Here is a 15,699-nt window from a genome sequence, read left to right as displayed (position 1 = left end):
TAGAACGACGACGAGATGATTTTTCGATGTGGAGTGTACATCTACATCTACATCTACGTGATTACTCTGCTATTCACAATAAAGTGCCTGGCAGAGGGTTCAGTGAACCACCTTCATGCTGTCTCTCTACCGTCCCACTCTCGAACGGCACGCGGGAGAACCGAGCACTTAAATTTTTCTGTGCAAACCCTGATTTCTCTTATTTTGTCGTGATGATCATTTCTCCCTATGTAGGTGAGTGCCAACAGAATGTTTTCGCAATCGAAGAAGAAAACTGGTGATTGAAATTTCATGAGAAGATCCCGTCGCAACGCAAAACGCCTTTGTTTTAATGATTGCCACTCCAATTCACGTATCATGTCTGTAACACTATCTCCTCTATTTCGCGATAATACAAAACGCGCTGCCCTTCTTTGTACTTTTTCGATGTCATCCGTCAGTTCCACTTGATGCGGATCCCACATCGCACAGCAATACCCCAGAATAGGGCGGACAAGCGTAGTGTAAGCAGTCTCTCTGGTAGACCTGTTGCACGTTCTAAGTGTTCTGCCAATGAACCGCAGTCTTTGGTTTGCTCTACCCACAATATTATCTATGTGATCGTTCCAATTTAGGTTATTTGTAATTGTAATCCCTAAGTATTTAGTTGAAATTACAGCTTTCAGATTTGTGTGACTTATCGCGTAATCGAAATTTAGCTGATTCCTTTTAGTACTCATGTGAATGACTTCACACTTTTCTTTATTCAGGGTCGATTGCCACTTTTAGCACCTTACACATACCTTATCTAAATCATTTTGCAAGTAGTTTTGTTCATCTGATGACTTTACAAGACGGTAAATGACAGCATCATCTGCAAACAATGTAAGACAGCTTCTCAGATTGTCTCCTATGTCGTTAATATAGGTCAGGAACAATAGAGGGCCTATAACACTTCCTTGGGAACGCCGGATATTACTTCTGTTTTACTCGATGACTTTCCGTCTATTACTACGAACTGTGACCTTTCTGACAGGAAATCAATTTGACATTGCCTGTCGATAGCACTTATTACTTCATGAGTATAAAGAGCTAGTTGTGTTTCACAAGAACGATATTTTCTGAATCCGTGCTGACTATGTGTCAATAAATCGTTTTCTTCGAGGTACTTCATAATGTGCGAATACAGTATATGTTCCAAAACCCTACTGCAAATCGACGTTAGTTATATAGGCCTGCAATTCAGCGGATTACTCCTACTACCCTTTTTGGGTACTGGTGTGACTTGAGCAACATTCCAGTCTTTAGGTACGGATCTTGCTGTGAGCGAGTGGTTGTATATAATTGCTAAATATGGAGCTATGTAACAGCATACTCTGAGAGGAACCGGACTGGTATACAATTTGGACCGGAGGCCTTGCCTTTATTAAGTGATTTAAGCTGATTTGTTACATCGAGGATATCTACTTCTACGTTTCTCATCTTGCCAGTTGTTCCTGACTGGAATTCAGGAATATTTACTTCGTCTTCTTTGGTGAAGGAGTTTCGAAAAACCGTGTTGAATAACTCTGCTTTAGTGGCACTGTTATCAGTGACTTCACCGTTGTTATCGCGCAGTGAAGGTATTGATTGCGTCTTGCCACTTATGTGCTTTATGTATGACCAGAATCTCTTTGGGTTTTCTGCCAGATTTCGTGGCAGAATTTCGTTGTGGAAATTATTAAAAGCATCTCGCATTGAAGTACCCGCTATATTTCGAACTTCTGTAAAACTTTGCCAATCTTGGGGATTTTGCGTTCTTTTAAATTTGGCATGCTTTTTTCGTTGCTTCTGCAACAAATATCTGACCCGTTTTGTGTATCATGGGGGACCAGTACCATCACTTATTAATTTATGTGGTATATATCAATTGCTGTCGATACTATCTCTTTGAAAACATTCCACAACATTTCTACACTTACAAAATCAGATGGAAAGGAGTGAAGACTGTTTCTTAAAAAGGCGTTAAGAGCATTTTTATCAGCTTTTTTAAATAGATATACTTTGCATTTCTTTTTGATGGTTGTAGGTGTTACGGTATTCAGCCTAGCAGCAACTGCCTTGTGGTCGCTAACCCCTGTATTCGTCACAATAGTCACTATTTGTCCAGGATTATTTGTTGGTAAGAAAAAAAATGGTTCAAATGGCTCTGAGCACTATGGGACTTAACATCTAAGGTCATCAGTCCCCTAGAACTTAGAACTACTTAAACCTAACTAAACTAAGGACATCACACACATCCATGCCCGAGGCAGGACTCGAACCTGCGACCGTAGCGGTCACGCGGTTCCAGACTGAAGCGCCTAGAACCGCACGGCCACACAGGCCGGCTGTTGGTAAGAGGTCAAGTATGCTTTTGCAACCATTTACGCTTGTGAAGAGGCAAAATGCAGACTTCTACAACCAATGTCTCCGCCAAATCAATGATTGGGAAAAATGTGTCACATTAAAGGGTGACACAATTAAGAAATTCTGAGGCGGCAGCTTAATTTTTTTTTAGTTGATTATTAAAACATTATGACTACCCATCGTCACTGTACCCAGTTTGCAGCAGTGATTAGTTTTCAGTGCGAGAATACGATGTCCCAGTGTGTACAGTCTGGGTTCATGTTTCATCTTCGTTGTTCTTTGCTTCGTCAACGATCGTACTGACGCGTATAAACGGGTTCCCGTCAGATCACCGAAGCTGCGCACCATCTGACGCAGACAGTACTTGGATGGATGACCGCCCGGGTACGTCGCACGTTGTTGACATTTTCCGCTTTGCCTTTACGGCAGAGGAGTGTCGGAGTAAAGGCCCTGATCCCCCCCGTCGGATGTCGACGTGGAGCTCCGTGGCCCTCCTGGTGCGGAGTGGGCACTGTGCCGGCCACGGTTTCCACCCTCTTCCTTATTTCATCATCTCCAACACAAACACGATACTACGCTATACCCAACCCCATTGCAGCCACTTACACTTGACAGAAACACCCACACGGATCTCATATTAGAAGAGTGCAACAAGTAATGCAACACATATTTTTGCTGAAAGAAAGTTGTTTTTAGTGAGGATTCCAATGCCCATATTATTCCCGAATCTTTTGCCCTCAAAGCTCTATTTTTCAATATAATCTCCGTTAAATTCGACGACAGTAGGCCACCTTACTGGCAGAGCCTCTGTGCCTGCATGGTACCACTCTACTGGTCGAGCCGGCCTCTGTGGCCGAGAGGTTCTAGGCGCTTCAGTCCGGAACCGCGCTGCTGCTACGGTCGCAGGTTAGAATCCTGCCTCGCACGTGGATGTGTGTGATGTCGTTACGTTAGTTAGGTTTAAGTAGTTCTAAGTTCTATGGGACTGATGTCCTCAGATGTTAAGCCCCACAGTGCTCAGAGCCATTTGAACCATCTACTGGTCGACGTCGGAGCCAACGTCTTGCTGCATCAGTAACCTCCCCACCATCCACGTACTGCTCCCCTTGGAGTGCATTGGGCCAATCAGATGAAAGTCGTCCATTAGATGGCGAGGAATCCAGCGGGCACACACCACTGAGTACCGTTACTGGTGGGCGAGTGTGTTAGCACTACCTGCCGGCCGATGTGGCCGTGCGGTTCTAGGCCCTACAGTCTGGAACCGAGCGACCGCTACGGTCGCAGGTTCGAATCCTGCCTCGGGCATGGATGTGTGTGATGTCGTTAGGTTAGTTAGGTTTAATTAGTTCTAAGTTCTAGGCGACTGATGACCTCAGAAGTTAAGTCGTATAGTGCTCAGAGCCATTTGAACCATTTGTTAGCACTACCAACAGAGACGTCCAGTTGAGCAGCGAGGTGTTTGATTGTATTCCGCCGATCATCTCGAAGGAGTGTGTACAGTACAGGAAACACAGCTGTGTACGTGTAACACAATGTATACGTGTAGCACAATAGCCGTTATTGGCGTGAGCTCGTGACACAAACAATAATAATGCGTAGGGAGTGAGAAATGGCTTAGGCGGAAGTCCGGCAGTATCGGCCACTATTAGTTCTAGCGTTTCTACGGTAGTTCGGGAGGATTTAACAATTGCAGCCGATACACGGCTCGTCCATGAGCATACAAACATAGCGGCAATTTCGTGTCGAAACGTGTTCGCCGGCATTATGAATAAGGCCAAGCGCACACGCATCGATTTTTATCGTACGTAAAAATTTTAGAGAAACAAAGGAGAGCGTAGGAACTTCTTTGTTCCACTAAAAGAATTTGATCGTACGATATATTTCCGTACGATAAAAATCGATGCGTGTGCGCTAAGCCTAAATGTCGGTTGACGAATGAAGAGTGCTACCTAGTTAAACTTCTCGGTCTAGTTACCTCGATTCAGACAGGGATATTCGAGTCGTTGCTTTTGGTACGTTTTCATCAATTATCTATCTATCGAATAGTGAATGACTATCAAAGGTAGACACCTGGCGGCGATAACTGATCAAGTGATAATCATAAAAAAAATAAAATAAAAAGTTCTGTCCAAAAAATAAGAAATTTTTTTTTGGGGTGGACCACCCTTATCACTTAGGGGTATGAAAAATAGATTACGACCGGTTCTCAGACCTACTGAATATACATGTAAAATTTCATCTGAATCGATAGGGCTGCTTTGGAGGAGTATGGCAACTAACACTTTTTTTTCCTTTATTGTAATTTTGCACCTTATACAAGGTGGGCTGGCAGCAGCAATTTTACGTCGCTCTTCAGCCTCAGACAGTACAAATAGAGATAAACAATGAAGACACATAACTAACAGAACATACTGTTGGTCAAAATAACAGTAGACACAGGAATTAAAAAACACGATGCCGTTCACACGCGAAGGAAACAAAAGACCGTCAGCACTGTGCACGAAAACTGATGATGGTGACGATACACGTGAACGATGGAGCGTGGGCGGTGAAAGACACTAAAGCACAAACACGACGGCACACACGCAAAACTGATGGCGACGATCTCCGGCGCGCTAATGTTCACGAGGCGTGTGGAGTCTGGGGACCTGCCAAAAGAGGAGAAGAGGGTAGGGGAGAAGGGAGAAAGGAGAGTTTAGGTGCCAGGGGCAGAGGAGATGGGGGGAGGAAAGAAAGTATGGGGGGGCAGGGGAAGCACGGGGGGAGGAGAGGGGAGGATGGGAGGAGGGAGAGAAGGGAGGGAGGGTGCCCTGAGGTAAAAGCACAGGAAGTGGAAGAGGAGGATCAAAGTTGATAGGAGGGGTAGATGGAGGGGATGAGGGCATCATCAGGCAGGGGGAGCTGGTGGAAGCCACCTTGGGAGAGGGTAAGGAGAGCGGATAGATGGAGAGCAGGTGGGACGTGGGAATACAGGTGCGGCAGTGGACGGGGTGGGAGAGGATGGGAACGAGAAGCGCGTGAGGGGGACCTAGTTCACGGGAGGTGTAGAGGATCCGTATCCGTTCGAGGAAAAGGAGGAGGTGTGGGAACGGAATAAGGTCGTACAGGATCTGCGTGGGGGAGGGGAGACGGAAGCGATAGGCGAGGCAGAGAGCATGGTGTTCGAGGATTTGAAGGGATTTGTAAAAGGTAGGAGGGGCGGAGATCCAGGCAGGGTACAGAGGATAGGGTGGATGAGGGATTTATAGGTGTGGGGGATGGTGAGGGGTCCAGACCCCATGTGCGGGCAAAAAGGAGCTTGAGGAGACGGAGTCGGGAGCGTGCCTTGGCTTGGATTGTCCGGAGATGGGGGGTCCAGGAGAGGCGACGGCCAAGGGTGACGCCAAGGTACTTAAGGGTGGAGGTGAGGGCGATAGGACGGCCATAGATGGTGACATAGAAGTCAAGGAGACGGAAGGAAGGTGTGGTTTTGCCTACAATGATCGCCTGGGTGTTGGAAGGATTGACCTTGAGCAACCACTGGTTGCACCAAGCGGTGAACCGGTCAGCTAACACTGTGACACGAGAATTTTATATATGAGGGTAGGTATAGGGGCCGAAGCGGGAATATTCTACAATGTCTCACAACAAATGTCTTTTTTGTTTCAGCCGAAGTTTACCGAGAAAAAAAGTCTTGTATTACTAACTGAATGCCCCTCGTAATTCACGAAAGAAAGGTACCTGCGGGCGGGAAGGAACCTTTCGAATTTGGCTGCTGAACCTGCCCTTTGGGGTCTCCCAGCCATTCGTGGCCTCCCGCTGTTCATGTCGTACGTCTTTGCTTACTTTACTACTTTGTGTTGCAGCGAGGGCAGGAACTCGACGGCGCGTCCGGAGCTGGCGCCGTTGGGCGGCTGTGCGTGGCGGGGCGCAGAGGCCAACTTCTCGACGGACCTGATCGCACACTACGCTACCTGCACGCCGGACGTCCACCACTGCCCGGACGGCTTCTGCGACCCACTGGAGCAGATCTCTGCCCTCTGTCCCCAGGATTGTGTCAGTGAGTACCTACGAACGTTCACTTACTGCTGACTGCTGTTCCCGACGACTGTCTGGCTGGTTCAAATGACTCTGAGCACTATGGGACTTAACATCTATGGTCATCAGTCCCCTAGAACTTAGAACTACTTAAACCTAACTAACCTAAGGACAGCACACAAAACCCAGCCATCACGAGGCAGAGAAAATCCCTGATCCCGCCGGGAATCGAACCCGGGAACCCGGGCGTGGGAAGCGAGAACGCTACTGCACGACCACGAGATGCGGGCGACGACTGTCTACAAATGGGTTAATTGGTTGTCTTTTTTCGTCTACATGTATTCGCTCCGCTATTACTGACTTCTTGTTCCAGCCTACAGATGAGGCTGCCAGTTCATCAATAAACTATAGCCCCGTAGGTTTCCGGGGCCAGAGTCCGCTGGCGTAAAAGTTTTCTGAGCCAACCAGTAGACTCAGAAGAATGTCACTGCAACCCTGGCCGAAAGGTTGATTCCTCCAGTATAGTTTTTTACATTATGATGCGGTACGACACTCAGATAACTTTCATGTAATTTGTTAACAGTCTGACAGTAGCGCAAAGCCACTTATTTGTCGATTTTTCGCCACTTCGCTCACAAATTGAAAGTCTCTGGTGTGTGTCGTTTTGCATCTTTGTTGCCAATCTGTAACACATAATTAGTGAATACGGTATATGCAAGACAAACAGTAGCAAATCTGTTGTTTGGCGTTTTACAGACGGCGTTCCTGTATGCAGTACTTTTCGTTCCTTTATTGTTATTTCATCCCCCTGGCCCCTTATGGACTGGGGATGCGCTGCCAAGAGTACAATATTCCCTCTTCAGCCACGAGCACTTTTGAAACCAAGAGAGACGATAAGAAATGTTATTTAAGGAGAAACGTTACAAACGTTACACATGGCTTAAAAACAATAAACAAGATGTAAAAAAGTGGAAATGTTTTCTTTTCTAAATTAAAAAATCAAAGGACGAACAGCTAAAAAACGAAAATACAGTATACAGTACATTTAAAGCCACACCGCATGAAGGTGCAATTCTTTTTTTTTTAACTGCATTTCACTTAAAATCTGAAGGACGTGCACTGAGAGAGAAGGATTTCGGGAAGAGAGAATACGTTCTATAGCGGTTGAGGTATGTGTATAGAAAAGATAGGGGTCTGTTAGGTAAGAAACTATCGAGATAAATTAGGTGTTGGTGTCTGTGTGGGAGGGGGGGGGGTGATAGTGAGAAGGGAAAGGTATGAAAGCAGAGGGTGAGGGGGAGTGTGGTGTGTGGGTAGGGTAGTGGTATTAAGAGAATAGAGGTAGGGATGGACAGAGCGGAAAAATATCCCTGATGTGGAGTGGGATAGGTAGAGAGGAGTTAAAGTTGGTGAGAGGGATAAGTATCGGGGCAGATCTCATTGTCTGGGAGAAGGAGTTGGTTGACATTTCTTTGGGAGAGTACGCGCAGAGTATGTAGGTGTGGGGCTGGTGGGGCGTGTCAGTAGAAGCGCAGCAGCGTATGAGGTTGGAAGGTCGGTGGGAAACTATAGGATTATTGGAGTCGAGTTTGCGGATGGTGTAGGTCGTTCAGAGGTGTTCAATGTGTGAAAAAAGGAGCCAAATTGATGCGTTGGTAAATGATCCTTTTGGGGGAAGGTAAATGGATGCGGGAAGCGAGGCTAAGTGCTCGGTGTTCCATGCTCTGGAGGGACTAATAGCACTTGGGTGGGACGGATGTCCAAGCAATATTTGCATAGCGAAGGATGTATGGGATCAAGGTTTTATATGTGTGGAGGGCAGTAGAGGGGTGCAATCCACAAGTTAGGCCATTTATTAATTTTAGACTATTGTGGGATTTCTATTGCATTGTTAATAGGCGAGCTATCCACTTCAGTTGCCGGGCAATGGTTGTTGATGTTGCTGTTATGGTCTTCAGTCCTGAGACTGGTTTGATGCAGCTCTTCATGCTACTCTATCCTGTGCAAGCTTCTTCATCACCCAGTACGTACTGCAACCTACATCCTTCTGAATCTGCTTAGTGTATTCATCTCTTGGTCTTTCTCTACGATTTTTACCCTCCACGCTGCCCTCCAATGCTAAATTTGTGATCCCTTGATGCCTCAGAGCATGTCCTACCAACGGGTCCCTTCTTCTTGTAAAGTTGTGCCACAAACTGCTCCCCTATTCTGTTCAATACTTCCTCATTAGTTATGTGATCTACCCATCTAATCTTCAGCATTCTTCTGTAACACCACATTTCGAAAGCTTCTATTCTCTTCTTGTCCAAACTATTTATCGTCCATGTTTCACTTCCATACATGGCTACACTCCATACAAATACTTTCAGAAACGGCTTCCTGACACTCAAATGAATACTCGATGTTAACGAATTTCTCTTCTTCAGAAACGCTTTCCTTGCCATTGCCAGTCTACATTTTGTATCCTCTCTACTTCGACCATCATCAGTTACTTTGCTCCCCAAATAGCAAAACTCCTTTACTACTTTAATTGTCTCATTTCCTAATCTAATTCCCTCAACATCACCCGACTTAATTCGACTACATTCCATTACACTAGTTTTGCTTTTGTTGATGTTCATCTTATATCCTCCTTTCAAGACACTGTCCATTCCGTTCAACTGCTCTTCCAAGTCCTTTGCTGTCTCTGACAGAATTATAATGTCATCGGCGAACCTCAAAGTTTTTATTTCTTCTCCATGGATTTTAATACCTTCTCTGAATTTTTCTTTTGTTTCCTTTACTGCTTGCTCAATATACAGATTGAATAACATCGGGGAGAGGCTACAAGTCGTAAGGTCAGTATTGCTTCACGTGTTTCAACATTTCTACGGAATCCAAACTGATCTTCTCCGAGGTCGGCCTCTACCAGTTTTTCCATTCGTCTGTAAAGGATTTGTGTTAGTATTCTGCAGCCGTGACTTATTAAACTGGTAGTTCGGTAATTTTCACATTTGTCAACGCCTGCTTTCTTTGGGATTGGAATTATTGTATTCTTCTTGAAGTCTGAGGGTATTTCGCCTGTCCCATACATCTTGCTCACCAGATGGTAGAGTTTTGTCAGGACTGGCTCCCCCAAGGCCGTTAGTAGTTCTAATGGAATGTTGTGTACTCCCGGGGTCTTGTTTCGACTCAGGTCTTTCAGTGCTCTGTCAAACTCTTCACACAGTATCATGTCTCCCATTTCGTCTTCATCTACATCCTCTTCCATTTCCGTAATATTGTCCTCAAGTACATCGCCCTTGTATAGACCCTGTATATACTCCTTCCTCCTTTCTGTTTCCCTTCTTTGCTTAGAACTGGGTTACCATCTGAGCTCTTGATATTCATACAAGTGGCTCTCTTTTCTCCAGAGGTCTCTTTAATTTTCCTATAAGCAGTATCTATCTTACCCCTCGTGAAATAAGCCTCTACATCCTTACATTTGTCCTCTAACCATCTCTGCTTAGCCATTTTGCACTTCCTGTCGACATCATTTTTGAGACGTTTGTATTCCTTTTTGCCTGCTTCATTTACTGCATTTTTATATTTTCTCCTTTCATCAATTAAATTCAGTATTTCTTCTGTTACCCAAGGATTTCTACTAGGCCTCGTTTTTTTAACTACTTCATCCTCTGCTGCCTTCACTACTTCATCCCTCAGAGCTACCCATTCTTCTTCTACTCTATTTCTTTCTCCCATTCCTGCCAATTATTCCCTCATGCACTCCCTGAAACCCTGTACAACCTCTGGTTTAGTCAGTTTATCCAGGTCCCATCTCCTTAAATTCCCACCTTTTTGCATGTTATTCAGTTTTAATCTACAGTTCATAACCAATAGATTGAGGTCAGAGTCCACATCTGCCCCTGGAAATGACTTACAATTTAAAACCTGGTTCCTAAATCTCTGTCTTACCATTATATAAACTATCTGATACCTTCTAGTATCTGCAGGCTTCTTCCATGTATACAACCTTCTTTCATGATTCTTGAACCAAGTGTTAGCTATGATTAAGTTATGTTCTGTGCAAAATTCTACCAGGCCGCTGCCTCTTTCATTCCTTACTCGCATTTCATATTTGCCTACTATGTTTCCTTCTCTCCCTTTTCCTACTCTCGAATTCCAGTCACCTATTAAATTTTCGTTTCCCTTCACTACCTGAATAATTTCTTTTATCTCATCGTATATTTAATCAATTTCTTAGCCCCAATCCATATTCACCTACTGCGTTTCCTTCTCTCCCTTTTCCTACACTCGAATTACAGTCACCCATGACTATTAAATTTTCGTCACCATTCACTATCTGAATAATTTCTTTTATTTCATCATACATTTCTTCAATTTCTTCATCATCTGCAGAGCTAGTTGGCATATAAACATGTACTACTGTAGTAGGCATGGGCTTCGTGTCTATCTTGGCCACAATAATGCGTTCACTATGCTGTTTGTAGTAGCTTACCCGCACTCCTATTTTTTTATTCATTATTAAACCTACTCCTGCATTACCCCTATTTGATTTTGGATTTATAACCATGTATTCACCCTACCAAAAGTCTTGCAATGGTTAGTCCAAAATATTTTAGTTCATTAGTTAACTGGATAGGACGATCGTAAATTGTGAGGTAGAAGTCATGGAGGGATTATTGGAATTTCTCGAGCGTAGGGTAGAGAGCGAGGGAGGCAGTGTCATCAGCATACTGAAGGAGGTAGGCAGGTGGGCGTGGTACGGGCATATCTGCAGTGTCGAGGAAATAGAGGCGAGGACGGAGCCTTGGGTCCTACAGTGAGACGGAAGGTACAGGAATTGGTTTTATTAATGCTAATAAAGGATGGGTGGTTAGAGAGGAAGGACGCAAATGAGACGGACATAACTATATGGAAGTAAGTCTAGAGTCCAGAGCCTAGAGTCTAGTGTCTGAAAAGGAGACCGGAGTGCCATAGACGGTTGCAGGCTTTCTCTAGGTCGATGGAGACACAAATAGGTGAGGCGCAGTAGTTGGTCATCAGACGAGACGGTGGACGTATGCAGTATGTGATATGCAAGTCTATATTTGCAGATTATCGCACGCGCGCTTGTGTATGCGCGCGCGCGCGCGCGCGCCTGTGTTTGTGTGTGTGTGTGTGTGTGTGTGTGTGAGAGAGAGAGAGAGAGAGAGAGAACAAGTCTCTGTTCCAGCATACCGCTAAACTGTTTTTAATTGTGACGCATAGATTTCACCGACTCAATTGCATTTGAAAATGGTCACAGGCCTAATCTGTCAGTAATATAATCTAATACATGAGTCAATAAATTTCATCTCGATAAATACTTTGACAGCTTACGGTGGACATTTAAAATGGGCTAAACATTCAGAATATGATCGACACATACGATCGTCTGAAGCATCGTTTTCTTATTTCTGAATCAGTCTGTCTCTGCCATTCACATAAAAAAAGATTTGACTGGTCTTTATTGTCTTAAACAGCAACACACACTTTCACCTCCTGCCTCCCTTTCCACCAATTCATTGTTCACTCTCTCCACGATAAGCCTAGCCTCACCCCCGAATCCACAAAAATGTTGTTCTCGAGAGCTCTTGACTTGCTGCAGGTGGAAAGTATCGATAAAGTATGCTTAAAATTCTTTTCCTTGACTATTACCGAGATTTTCACAAAACGAGGTGAATAGTAACAACAGCAGCCCAGATTTTTGCCAAAGCAATAGAAAAAGAAGAAATGATGGAAAGAAGAGATGAATAATCACTATGAATTACCGTCAAGATTTCCCCACGAATCGGACTTATGCTGCTAGTGTATGAAAGAAGTGTTCTTTGCATCGAACAGGCAAATGATACCATGATAACGGAAGGAAGGAGGATTAGAGTTTAACGTCCCGTCGACAATTAGGTCATTAGAGACGGAGCGCAAGCTCGGATTTGGGGAGGATGGGGACGGAAATGGGTCTTGCCCTTTCAAAGTAACCATCCGGAATTTCCTTTAAGCGATTTAGGGAAATCACGAAATACTTCGATCTGGATAATTGGACGGGAATTTGAACGGTCGTCCACCCGAAGGCGGATCCAGTGTCATTGCGCCATCGCGTCCGGTCATAATAACGGAAAGCGCTGATGAATCTACACACACTGCAAATCACTGTGAAGTGCATGTGAAGTGCTTGGTAGAGGGTATTTAGCATGGTGCGATATATTAGAGAGTTTTTCCTGTCCCAATCTGGTGTGGAGCGCGGGGCGAATGACTGGTGGTAGGCCTCTGTAGTTGCTGTAATTAGTCTAGTTTTGCCTCACGGTCATCACGTAATTTTGTTGTCAGCTGAAAGTTGTCTTTTGGCTGAAGGACACTACTATTTGTCACAAAGAACCCATATGGATATTGTTTTCCTCTGAAACTCTCGCACACAGATAGCACTCTCAGCGACGATGTAATATGGCAAGAAGTGACACTTTAACCAATGTCTTCTTCGTAGCTCAGTACATCATGAGCAGTAGCCACTACGCAACAAGAACGATATTTGACTTTGATCCAACTATGTCCGCAGAGCTACGGTTGTTGTATTAGGCGTCTCAGTATATGAACCAGCAGAATATTGCACTCACAGTCGTTGGTCTGAATTCCAGACGTCAGGTATTATATTTTCCGCCCATAACAACAGAGACGAACTCTTTTGCTGTGAAGCAGCACTTATATCTTAAATTAATGGATTTATGCGAATTCTCCTTCAGTTAACAGATGAATTTTGCCCTTTATTTCTCTTTGGGGTACGTGAATGTCAGTGCAGCATCAGGAATACCATAGAAAGACACAGTTAGTGGTGAACGGATATGGTATGAGGAGGCATCAAGTCTGATGGGCAAGTGGAGAAATGCTTGTTGGTGATAGTGAACAGAAGAATATTGTGAACGCCGAGAGGTACACAAATGAAGTACTACAACTATAGCAAAATATGTCTTTTTTTTCTTTAACTAACACAAGCAGTACATTGTATCCGGCTTACATAGACCCGTTTACACCACTAATGTGACAACAAAATGAAATCTGAGGAACAGAAACGCACTTTGAAGTTAATCTCACGTGTAAGTAGACCTAAAATTCAATTTTAATAGCTTTCGGACGGATTATGGGAAGATCAAATGATCAATCGTTAGAGAGGGCTTTACTTAACTGAACACAATGAAGCGTGAAACTTCCTGGCAGATTAAAACTGTGTGCCGGACCGAGACTCGAACTCGGGAACTTTGCCTTTCGCGCGCAAGTGCTCTACCAACTGAGCTACCCAAGCACGACTCACGCCCCGTCCTCACAGCCTTACTTCTGCCAGTACCGCGTCTCCTACCTTCCAAACTTTACAGAAGCTCTTCTGCGAACCTTGCGGAACTAGCACTCCTGAAAGAAAGGATATTGCGGAGACATGGCTTAGCCACAGCCTGGGGGATGTTTCCAGAATGAGCGGAGAGTGTTTTAATCTGCCAGGAAGTCTCATATCAGCGCACACTCCGCTGCAGAGTGAAAATCTCATAGCCCGCATCTCGTGGTCGTGCGGTAGCGTTCTCGCTTCCCATGCCCGGGTTCCCGGGTTCGATTCCCGGCGGGGTCAGGGATTTTCTCTGCCTCGTGATGGCTGGGTGTTGTGTGCTGTCCTTAGGTTAGTTAGGTTTAAGTAGTTCTAAGTTCTAGGGGACTTATGACCACAGCAGTTGTGTCCCATAGTGCTCAGAGCCATTTGAACCATTTTGAAAATCTCATTCTGGAGACAATGAAGCGTCATTGAGTACTACGACTCGGGGCTGCTTGGCAAAGCAGTCAGTTCAAAAAAACACAGTTAAAAGATATCACCTCGAAAGCAGTGGATGTAAACAGAAGAAAGACATTCACTTACAAAATGTATCAGCAAACCCATCCTGCCTACAGACAAATCCACATAACATAATACAGTTTAAAGAAGGTACTCAGTGCAACGCTTCTTGAATCAGTATTTTTTTTTAAAGTCGCTTTATTTAAAGGCAGCACAAACTTTCAAGTGTAACTCTGTAAGTTTTTAAATGCAGTGATTATGTTGAATTATTCAGCACAGGGGAAATGATTTTAATTACTAAGGGAAAGGTAATGACGTTGAACACATTGTTTCAACGGAATATCATCTCTGTTGAGCCAGGCGAAGTGGTTCAAGTTTACAGATACACTAGCTCCTGACTGAAGCTGCACAAGATAACGCCAACCTGTTACCGATTCAAATGCCGTGAAGTAGCTGGAGTTGGTGCCTTCAGTCTTGGGATTATGAGTTAGCTGTCGTTCGTTTGCAAATGTGCAAAATGCGTGTGTAACAGCTAAAGACAACAATAGTACTTACTTACTTCGTTGGCCACACAAACCGCAGTCGGTCTTTGGCCTCACCAATCAGCCTCCGCCAGCGCCCTCGATCCATGTATTCTTCTCCAGAGCGCCCTAGCGTACTCGTATGCTCTCTGACCAGATCAATCCATCGGAGTCGTGGTCTTCCCCGTGGTCTTTTGCCTCTAATATCTTCCTCCACTACCTACCTGATGATCTGGCCTTCTCGACGTATTACGTGTCCATACCACTCCAGTATTCTTTCTTTGATCGCTGCCAGGATGTCCATCGACTCGTATAGCTCCTGCAATTGACAGTTCTTTCTTTTCCTCCATTCATCTCCTTCCTTCACTGGCCCAAAAATTTGTCTGAGGATGGCATTCTCAAATGTCAGGAGTTTTATTTCCATCTTTTAGGTGATGGTCCTGGTCTCTGCTCCATATAAAACTACAGGCTGTATTATTGTCTTGTAGATCTTGGTCTTTGAGGATCTCGATAGAAGCTGGGACTTTAAAAGCTCTCCCAGAGCAAACTTTGACCTGTTTCCTGACTGTACTAGGCGGCAATTTCCTGGTCTATCTCGTTCCTTTCATTGAGTATAGCGCCAAGATATTTAAAGTCTTTTACTCTTTCAAACTCATTGTCCTCCACCTTCAGAGGCCTGTCATTATTTTCTCTGCTAACTACGAGGTATTTTGTCTTAACCATGTCCACCTTCAGGCCTGCTCTCATTGCCTCTTCCACCAATGTTCTTGTCATCTGAGCCAGGTCTTGCTGTTTCTCTGATATTAAAACTACATCATCCGCATAGGCCAGGATGTCGATCCTTCTTCCCAGCTGTATTCCTGTCTCTAGTCTTGCTTACTTTCTCAGAGCTCTCTCCAGTACCAGGTTAAACAGGAGAGGGGAGAGGCAGTCTTCTTGTCGCATCCTGAACTTCTTTGATATGTTTCCATTTACTTTCACCATGCA

The 15,699-nt window shown here is 44.6% G+C and overlaps 1 protein-coding gene across 1 annotated transcript in view; it reads left to right on the top strand.

Moving 5' to 3' along the window:
• Positions 1 to 15,699, top strand: part of LOC126155175 (proto-oncogene tyrosine-protein kinase receptor Ret-like) — a 241,641-nt gene that overhangs the window by 134,797 nt on the left and 91,145 nt on the right. The window contains exon 9 of the mRNA XM_049916212.1: positions 6,213 to 6,406. Within this exon, the coding sequence (XP_049772169.1) occupies positions 6,213 to 6,406 (194 nt within the window). The remainder of the gene's footprint in view (positions 1 to 6,212; positions 6,407 to 15,699) is intronic.

Source organism: Schistocerca cancellata, chromosome 2 (genome assembly GCF_023864275.1).
Source record: "Schistocerca cancellata isolate TAMUIC-IGC-003103 chromosome 2, iqSchCanc2.1, whole genome shotgun sequence".
Classification (NCBI taxonomy): Eukaryota; Metazoa; Arthropoda; class Insecta; order Orthoptera; family Acrididae; genus Schistocerca; species Schistocerca cancellata.
Note: the sequence above shows the minus strand (reverse complement) of the source record. Positions and strands in the feature narration are given on the sequence as shown.